A 9,695-nucleotide genomic window follows, 5' to 3' on the forward strand; every position below is an offset into this window, starting at 1 on the left:
ACCTTTGGCTCCGACCCATTCTCTGGCTTGCGACCAGCGAAAGCTGGGCACCGAACGCCCAAAAACCTCTTGTCACTTGGTAGCTGGTTTCCGCTGAGCTTGCCACGCTGAGTCGAGGGCATCTCCTTTGAGTCCGAGACCGCTACCCCCACACGCTCTAAGGGTGTCTGGGAGCTTCCCACGTAAAAGTGCGCGAAGTCTGGGGGACAATATATTCTGGCGTCCGCGACAGGACGTTTGGTGTTGCAAGCACAGAGAACGGAGAAAGAGTCGGAAGGAGTTTACGAATCGTAAACGAGTGTTAGCAGCAGAGCGATATTGTGAGGTGCCGCGCCGAAGCGGTTAGTGAGGTTCACCGTGGAGAGGTACTCGTTGCCTTGAGTACAGATTTCGGTCTCCAAATATGAATTTAAAGGAGCTTGTAGAGGTCGGCACCCAGATGGGGTTGTCCGGAGCTCTACTGCGTAAATGGGTGGACCAGGAAAGAGAGAAGGCCGAGAAAGAAAGAGAGAGGGCTCGGGAAGAAGCCGAAAAAGAGAGAGAGAGAATTGAAAAGGAAAGGCAGAGGGCTCGGGAAGAAGCCGAAAAAGAGAGAGAGAGAATTGAAAAGGAAAGGCAGAAGGCTCGAGAAGAAGCCGAGAAAGAAAAAGAAAGAGAATTTGAACGCGAAATGAAGCTGCTTGCCGCGAAACTGGAACTGCAACGTGGTGCGAATCAGTCAGCTGTAGTTCAGAGCACTAGAGAGGAAGGTAGCAGCTTGCGTATAGATGCCAGCAGGTTGCTTCCAAAATTTGATGAAAGAAGGGACGATCTCGACGCATTCCTTAAGCGATTCGAAGGGATCGCAGGGAGCCAGAATTGGTCAGACAGTGAGCGCGCCACCGTTCTAAGCACGTGTCTGAGTGGCGAAGCACTAGGTGTATTCGGGCGACTGTCTCCTGAAGACGCAGCAAGTTATGGCAAGGTGAAAGCCGCTTTGCTTAAAAGATTCCGACTCACCACCGAGGGATTTCGGGACAAATTCCGGACAGGAAAGCCCACAGACGGAGAAACGGCAACCCAATATGTGGCGCGATTAAGCCACTATTTTGATCGGTGGACGGAACTGTCGGAAATCGCACAGGAATATAGTGCACTCCGTGAGCTGCTGATCAAGGAACAATTCCTGAGCAGTTGTCACCCGAACTTGGCGCTATACCTAAAGGAGAGAAGGGCCAAGACCCTCTCCGAAATGCTAGAACTTGCCGACCAATTTCTTGAAGCCCAAGGGGGAACGAATCTGACCAAAATTAAGAATGCAAATTCAGAAAGCGCTCAGAAATCCGACAGCCGCGATACTCGATACAGCCCAAAGCCTCCACCGAAGTGCTACCTGTGCAACAAGACAGGCCACTACGCATCTAACTGCCGCAACAGCGCCACGAACAGTAACCTTGCAGCTTGTTTTAAGTGCGGCCAGAAGGGGCACAAAGGCGCGGCTTGTTCCAACCCGGGCAAGTCCGTTCCCCAGGTATCGTGCGTGCGAGCCTCCTCAGGTGATCACCTGGAGGAAGAAGACGAAAACGGCTTTGTCGAGCTGAAAAACGGCAAGAAGGTGCCCGTTGTGAACGCGGTAGTGAACGCGCGACCCGAAGCCGGTATGCACAGGATGCCTGTCTCGGAAGGGAAAGTAGGGCCGCAAAGAATTTCAGTGCTGCGAGACACAGGAAGCAGTGCGGTCATCATAAAGCGAGGCTTGGTGCGAGACAAGGATCTCACTGGAACGAAGAGCCTTGTGCGGCTAGTAGACGGCTCCTTTAAACGCTTACCGGAAGCTAGAGTGCAGGTGCAGACTCCCTACTACAGCGGTAAACTGACTGCACTTTGCATGGAACACCCCCTATACGACCTCATATTGGGTAACATCAAGGGGGCAAAATTTCCCAAGGACCCAGACGGTCGCCGCGAAGGAGAAAAATGCGAACCCTGCACGTCAGAGCGTCGCGGTGATCGACAGGAAAAAAAAGCGGCGAAGGAAGTGCGAGCGAGCTAGCCCAAGAAAGGAAGAAATAAAAGAATCCCCCAAGAAGGAAGAACGGCAAAATGTAGCGCAGAAACGTTCCGCGCAAGAGAAGCCTTCTTCGCAAGAAACATGCGGAAACAAAGGAAACAGCTGTGAGAAGCTAGAGGATAAGCCAGTGAGTGGCCGCAGCGGAGCACGAACGCCGAAGGAAGGAACGAAAAACCAGAGAAGGACACGCGAAAACAATGTGTCAGGAGTTTCTGCCAAACTCAGCGCAATACACACTCTGGAAATGATTCTCGTGCTGATCGGCACATTGCTTCGGCTGTTTGCTTGCCGCACCGTCGAATTCGGGAAAGATACCAGGAGAGTGTTCACACCGGTCCTTATTGTGAGTCTCTGCGTTCTGATGCAAGTGCCTTGGAACCTGTCGATTGTCTTTTTCGCAGGTGCATGCCGCCCCGAGACCTTTTTGTATGCGTGGGATTTGAAAGAATTTCTCAGGGCGCAAAGGCTAGAGGCAAACACTGACAGAGCGAAAGAGTCGCGTAGGAAGGAGAGCCCGGAGCGCTCCCCAATTCTAGAACAGGGCCAGCCTGTTCGGCCTGAACCCAGTAAGACGAAATTGGGAGTATAGGCGAAAGTGTGCCACATACTTGTGTGCCTCCTGTATGCAATGTTGTGTTAATGCACTGCCCAAACGCAGCGTGTTTTTATGGGGATTATGAACATTGCATTGAGTTTTGTATGTGAAAACATCGTGGTATTGATGTATGCATTTTCACATGCAGTTTGTGAGCGCATGCCTGTGCGCGCGAATTGTACCGCCGAAACGCGGCGTGCTTTGAAGTGTTGTGAAGTTTGGAGTGCACTCTGTCGATTGCACTGTGTTATGTATCTCAAAGCATCAAGTATTGATGTATGTATTTTGGCATTCGCCACTGACTTTGTGAGCGCATGCATGTGCGCGCGAATTTTGTGTTTTGTGAATATTGTTACACAATATTCTTAAAGGAAGGGGCAGTGTCACAAAATTCGGCGCATTTTAGAAACAAACAAAGAAAAACCGCCGCGCGCACGGCGTCTAGCCGGCGCGAGCCCAACGGGAGAGAGAGAAAGCCCCGCCGAGCGCGTGCCTCTCTCTCCACCGCCATGGCGTGCGCCGAAGGAATGAGTCATCCACGCCGAATTCTCTGGAACAGACGAGTCGGTTCTACAGCTGACGGGGGGTAGCCTTGCGTGCACTAAGACACGTCCCCCTCGCCCGTCGGCGTCGGCGCCACTCAAGAACACGCTCGAAACTTCGAGATGCGACCCGCGACCTGTGACCAATGGGGACGCGCGGCCGGTGAGAAGAGGAAAGGGAGACAGCACTGCCAATGCTGCGTGTATGTGCGCGCCTACTCGGGCGCGAACAACAAACAGACGGGAGAGCGAGCCTATAAAGAAGGATGTTGACCGCTATCAGTCAGTCCGGACCGCCGTTTAAGCTTCGTCGAAGCGCGCCCGTTCGACTCCCGGGAAAACACCACTCGGCCAGCATCGAACCAACGAGGCAACGGTCGCCAGTCTGCGGGACGGCATCGTCATGGAACTCTGGTCGTCGGACTGCCGCAGTGCCCGGTGAACAAATTGTGTTTTGCTTGTTTACCTCTCTCTCGTGTGTTAGTGCACTTTAGGTGCAATATTGCCTCTGTATTGTATTCTCTCTCGAGTTTAACTTTGCACGAGTTGCATTGTTTTATTAATCACTTGGTATTTGTTTTTACTAGTGATTGTGAAATCCTCTGTATCGTTTGATCGCTGTGTAAACCTTGTTTTGTTTTGTAAACCTTTGGCTCCGACCCATTCTCTGGCTTGCGACCAGCGAAAGCTGGGCACCGAACGCCCAAAAACCTCTTGTCACTTGGTAGCTGGTTTCCGCTGAGCTTGCCACGCTGAGTCGAGGGCATCTCCTTTGAGTCCGAGACCGCTACCCCCACACGCTCTAAGGGTGTCTGGGAGCTTCCCACGTAAAAGTGCGCGAAGTCTGGGTGACACCTGTGCTGCCTTGGTGTGCGCTGATGACGACGTCACACTAAAAGCGGGCAGCTTCGCCGTAAAAGTCGTCAAGCCCGTCAGCTGGCTAAATTCCGCATGAAGCAGCATTAATACACGGGCTCCCGATATTACAACATCCGCCTTAGGGAACTGCCCTATAATCAACTGAGCGCGTATGGGTGTGGGCCCCTATAGGCCAAAAAGGGTTGTACGAAACACAGATGCTCCGCTATTCGGTTTGGTTTATTGGGGTTTAACTTCCCAAAGCAACAGTGGCTATGAGGGGCGCCGTAGTGAAGGGCTCCAGAAATTTCGACCACCTGGGGTTCTTTAACGTGCACTGACATCGCACAGTACACGGACTTCTAGAATTTCTCCTCCAAAGAAATTCTAGCCGCCGCGGCCGGGATCGAACCCGCGTCTTTTGGGTTCATGTTGGTTCGCGCTGCCGCTTTCCCTGATTGTGCTGGGCGGGGCGAGTTCGGCTCGTCTGTGTCTTCTTTTTTTGTACTCACCCCTTTGTTGCGTTGAATTTTCCAAGTTATTCAACCGCTATGCGAAGAAATTCGGATCGCCTCGAGGCGCCCTCAGCAGAGGCGAGCGCTTGGAAAGAGCCAGCCCAATGTAATAAAAGTGCCTGGTTTCAGCCGGTCCAATGTGCTGCGTGCCTCTTAGCGCACAGCGGGCTCTGAAACAAACAGCATCATGTACTATCATGCTCTATAATACAAGATCAAGCAAAATGTTCACTGTGAAATTCGCTGTGAAATTGTGTGAGCATGCTGCAAGCCCTTAACGTCACGTGGATCACTCTGAACATTCCAAACAATGCGATAAGTGCAGAAAACAACCGCCGGCCGTACGCAGCTTAAGGAACATACTTGGAGAAGACGGTGACCCAGTCGTGTGCTTCGTACGCATGGAGCCGCTCTCGTCGAGTTTGCTGACTCGTACTATGACGGAGCACTGATCTACTGAGGGAACAGTCGTAGGTAGAGTGATATTATTAAAATAACACAAGAGAGTACAGCTTCTCGTTCCCTGCCAACCGATGAAATCGCAGGTGATTTTTTCCTCACCGTCTCATGTCAGGTGCGTGATCTGTGCCTGAAAAAAAATGCCTCTCCCGTGACCGAGAGTAGAGTAAGCATGAAATGTTTACGGGCATAACACATTGGTTGTAGATGGTACTAGTCAAAATCTTGAAATGTGTCTAGTATTCAACACACCACACTCTTCTTGTTGCGTCGAAGCGATCGCCTGCAATAGTGCGGGCTGAGGTAGGCAGCCACGAACCGTGGCGGCCTTGTCGCTTTCGGGAGAGGCCGCATAATCATGGCGTTGTCGGCAGGGGCGAGCAGTCTTCTGCTGTGGCGTATCACTCGCAAAGCGATCGCTTTCCGCAAGACGCTTCCTACCTCTCCTTTCATCAGGCTCCACTGCTCGGCTTAAGCAGCTGTGACGGTGGCGGCATTGAAATTCAGGACGATGCAGAAGCAAGCTTACGCGGTCACGACGAGACGGAGGCCTGACAAGAATGTATATGCAGCGCGTTCGAATACTCCGTGAGCGTGTATACATATGCCTACCAAAGAAGGAAACTTCATGACCTGAAGGCCCAGCGGCCGGTCTTTTCCATGCGCGAGTGTGGGACCGCAGCGCCGACCTTGGGAACGGCGCGGAAGCGCGGCCCTCTGTCTTGGAAAGTCCCGTTAAATCTCGTACGGTGCCAGGATGAGTGCAATTCAGTGCCCGGATAAGTGGAATTCAGTGCCCAGATGAGTGGAATTCAGTGCCCGGATGAGTGGAATTTGGTGCCCGGATGTTGGCTCTCGGTCTCGGCGTGACGTCACCACACTGTCGACAACGGGAGCTAAAAGCATTTCATGCTTAAAATCACCGAGACACCCCCCGCCAAAGCTATGAGCGGGCTCGGCGGCACCCTAGCTGGTCGCTAATGAGGAACCTGTGTAGCAGAGCGGCCTATAGATTCAGCACACTCCTCCGACCTGCCTTGTTGTACGATAACTTGAATAGACCTGCGCGCTGGTTGTCACTTTCTTCGGGGCAGGAGCGCCTAGAGTAGCCCTTTCTACTACGGCCAGAGCTTCTGCTGCTCTGATTTCGTTTCGTCAGAAGCGTAATTCGCGCCGAGACGAATCGCAGGACCAATTATATTTCAAAATTCGAATTGTTCTGATGGAACGGTGTACGTAAGAGAGAAACTTGACTATATTGCCGATGAATGTTGCCAGCGAACAGCGCTCCATCGGATTAAGAGGTAAGGTGAATCGCACCGTCATATTTGACGCGTAGCATGTGTCATGCATAAAGAAAACACGGCAACGCGCGGTCCGCGCTTCTGCTAGCGGCAGCGTCGCCAGAGGGCCAATGTTGGCGCATATGCGGAAAGCTCGAGAGGCGGAACCTATAACGCCTTTTCTAGTGCGTGGTCGCGCTCCTACTTGGCGGTTCTCGCTAATTTTATCTGACAATATCAGACTGAGAAACAGGCGACGGCGCACAACAAACAGCTCACGACATTCCTAAAGCAGGGCCATAGATAATCCACAGTAAAACATTCGTAGCAAAAACAGTGTCCAGGATAAAAGTATAAATACGAAAACAATAGAACAATTAGAAAGCAGCAGCAAGAACGAAAACATTGCTGTATCCGCAAAATCTTCGACAAACGTTATTTCCTCCTATGATAACGAAAAAGACAGCGCCGCCGCAGTGGCTCAGTGGTTATGGTGCTCGGCTGCTGACCCAAAAGACGCGGGTTCGATCCCGGCAGCGGGGGTTGAATTTCTTTGGGGGAGAAATTCTAGAAGGCCATGTAAAGTGCGATATCAGTGCACGTTAAAGAACCCCACGCGGTCGAAATTTTCGGAGCCCTCCACTACGACGTCTCTCATAGCCTTAGTGGCTATGGGAAGTTAAACCCCATAAACCAAACCACACCACTGGCCTTCGAAATATTGCAGGCTTGAATGATTTCCCTGCCACATTCTTTTTTTGTTGAATAGCTTCCGGCATTGTTTTTGCAACCTCTGCTGTAGTAGAACGGAGAGCTGGGCTACTCGACGGATGCGCGTCTTGAAAGTGACGTCACTGCGCCATAAAACACGCACAACCGAAACAGAAGTGCCGAGAACACGCGCACTCACAACTGAATTTTATTCGATGAAAGATGAATACGCGAAAAAAAAAAACCACGTGGTCATCACTACCAACTAGTTCTGGTCACATCCTCGCGCCTAGAAATTGCGCTTCACAATCTGAAAGTTCAACGGAATGATCGATAGGACACACGTGTTGTTGTTTTTTTCCTTATAGTATAGGCCTCGAACAACTCTCAGGTACGGCGTCAATGTGCCTGTAAAAAAAATTTGTCTTGTCTAGAAGCGAAAGGCGCAACTTCTCCAGTTTTTTTCTTTGCACGCACAACAATGCTTTTGAACGTGGGAATACTGACCAGAAGGTTGTGGTTTATGGTTTATGGGGTTTAACGTCCCAAAGCGACTCAGGCTATGAGAGACGCCGTAGTGAAGGGCTCCGGAAATTTCAACCACCTGGGGTTCTTTAACGTGCACTGACATCGCACAGTACACGGGCTTCTAGAATTTCTCCTCCAAAGAAATTCTAGCCGCCGCGGCCGGGATCGAACCCGCGTCTTTTGGGTCAGCAGCTGAGCACCATAACCACTGAGCCACCACGGCGGCATACTCACCAGAAGACAGGCTGTAAAATTTTCCTTTACCATCTTTCATACAAAAAAATTCAGTTGTCAGTCTGTCCGCGTCCTTTCCGCTTCTGTTTGTGTTGTTCGTGTTTTTCTCCAGTTACCTTGTTTTCAACAGGAACACCAGCTCTCTCGCTCTCTCTTTGAAAGACCAATCCGCATTGAACAATATAGGAACTGCTGTGTGACAAACAAACTTTGTCCACAGTGCCACTTGCGCCTTTCTTGAGTGGCCCAGTTCGTCATGATCTGCATTTGTGTTCTTTTCCTTGAACGCGACAGGGAAGAATCTTGATAACTTGCATGGTGCAGGAAACATCATTTTCGTGTTTTCTCCTGGTCGCATTTCTTAAATTATTCAAAAGCTTTTGACGCAGAGGATCTCATATAGACGCTGAAGTTTTAATTTACAGCAGCTGTTTATATCTGTTCCCCATCGAACAATCGCTTGTGCCTCAAAGCTCTCCTTCGCCTAATGATGACAACCTTTTTTTTTCAAGGAACTTGAAGGCTGTTTAATTGCATGCGGAGTTACAAAAGCTTGTACGAGAAAAAAAAACTTACAATTCCAGGTGCATATGGATACAAAAGTAACAAAAACTCGCATAAAGAACATAAATATCAATTCTTTTTTTCTGTCGTCCTATGGTGAACAAAAGCATAAAATTCCACTTTTGTTTTGAAACTTACAACGAAGATGCATACGCAGCTTAAAATACTTTAGAAAGGGTAAGGCGTGTTGATTCCAAACGTTAATCACAACAAGTCGTTCTACTCTGTTTTGTGTTTCTGTGATTATTTTCATTGCTACTTGGTCAGCAGCAAATAACTATGACCACCCATATAAACTTGTGCTGCAATGTTTTTGCAAATTCCACTGCCAGGATGTAATAAAAGCTAGGTGGTCGCATGAGCCTTACTCTGCAACTAGAGCGCTTGTCTCTCACATTCTTTTTCCTAGCTGCTGCTTATTTATCGAAACCCGGGGCTGAGGCATCCACCGAAAATGAGAAAATTTCTGCGCCTCCAAATTTTTTTTTTTCATAAGAATACTGCCAGCTCTCACTGAAAAATATGTGAAGCGTCGCAGACTGCAGTGTCGCAGGCTGTTGGTTGCAGATTGAGAGCACTCAAGCCCTCAGTTTAAGCCCTTAGTTGCGTGCTAACGTTTTAACGGTATTTCTTCTTTTTCCTGCGTCATAGATGCCCCCTTTGTATGTTCTAGCTTTTAAAAGGAATGATTATTAGTTTTAAATCTGTTTGCACCTGCAAAATTAAAAAAAAAATTCTCTGCCTCTCCCGTAACCGAGAGTAGAGTAAGCATGAAATGTTTACGGGCCTAATGTCATCTCGGTGGACACCCGAACCGCACCGTACAGGAAGGGAGGAACGCCACCACCCGTTCAGCGCGACGCCTTGCCATTTGAACGCAAGGTTTTTTGAGGAAAGGAAATGGTGGAGTAATTCTCTGCCATCTCGGTTGACACCCGAACCGCACCGTAAAGGAAGGGAGGAACGCCACCACCCGTTCGGCGCGATGCCTTGCCCTTTGAACGCAGCGCTTCTCCCCCGGGCCCCTGTCCGCCTGCGCGGCTTTGCTTCGATGCGCGAAGCCCCTAAGAGATCACGTACGACAACCAAGTGTATCGTGGCATTTATGTGCTTTTTGCACGCGTTATTAGAAATCGGAAATTATAATTCCGTGCATTATCAAACGCACAGCGACTGATATCTTGATAAACATTGAGAAGGCACTGGCAGTAGTTATTTTTTATGACTCCTTTGGAGACCAACCGGCGCTTGCATGCCGGTCGCGTAGGAGGGCTTACAGAGTCTCGTTAATTCTCGTTAAGTCTCGTACGGTGCCCGGGTGTTCTCGTTTCAGAGCCCGGATGACTGGAATTCAGT

General features: G+C 50.0%; 1 protein-coding gene across 1 annotated transcript; it reads left to right on the plus strand.

Moving 5' to 3' along the window:
* The first annotated feature begins 572 nt into the window (after positions 1-572).
* On the plus strand, positions 573-2,032 carry LOC149326965 (uncharacterized). The gene has a single exon (XM_089564739.1). The coding sequence runs from the start codon at positions 671-673 to the stop codon at positions 2,030-2,032; it is 1,362 nt and encodes a 453-aa protein (XP_089420865.1). The 5' UTR covers positions 573-670.
* The last annotated feature ends 7,663 nt before the right edge of the window (positions 2,033-9,695 follow it).

Source organism: Amblyomma mixtum, chromosome 10 (genome assembly GCF_055824585.1).
Source record: "Amblyomma mixtum isolate Tamu chromosome 10, ASM5582458v1, whole genome shotgun sequence".
NCBI lineage: Eukaryota > Metazoa > Arthropoda > Arachnida > Ixodida > Ixodidae > Amblyomma > Amblyomma mixtum.

Coding starts and splice junctions, on each gene's coding strand:
- LOC149326965 (XM_089564739.1), top strand. CDS start 671: ATGAAGCTGCTTGCCGCGAAACTGGAACTGCAACGTGGTGCGAATCAG.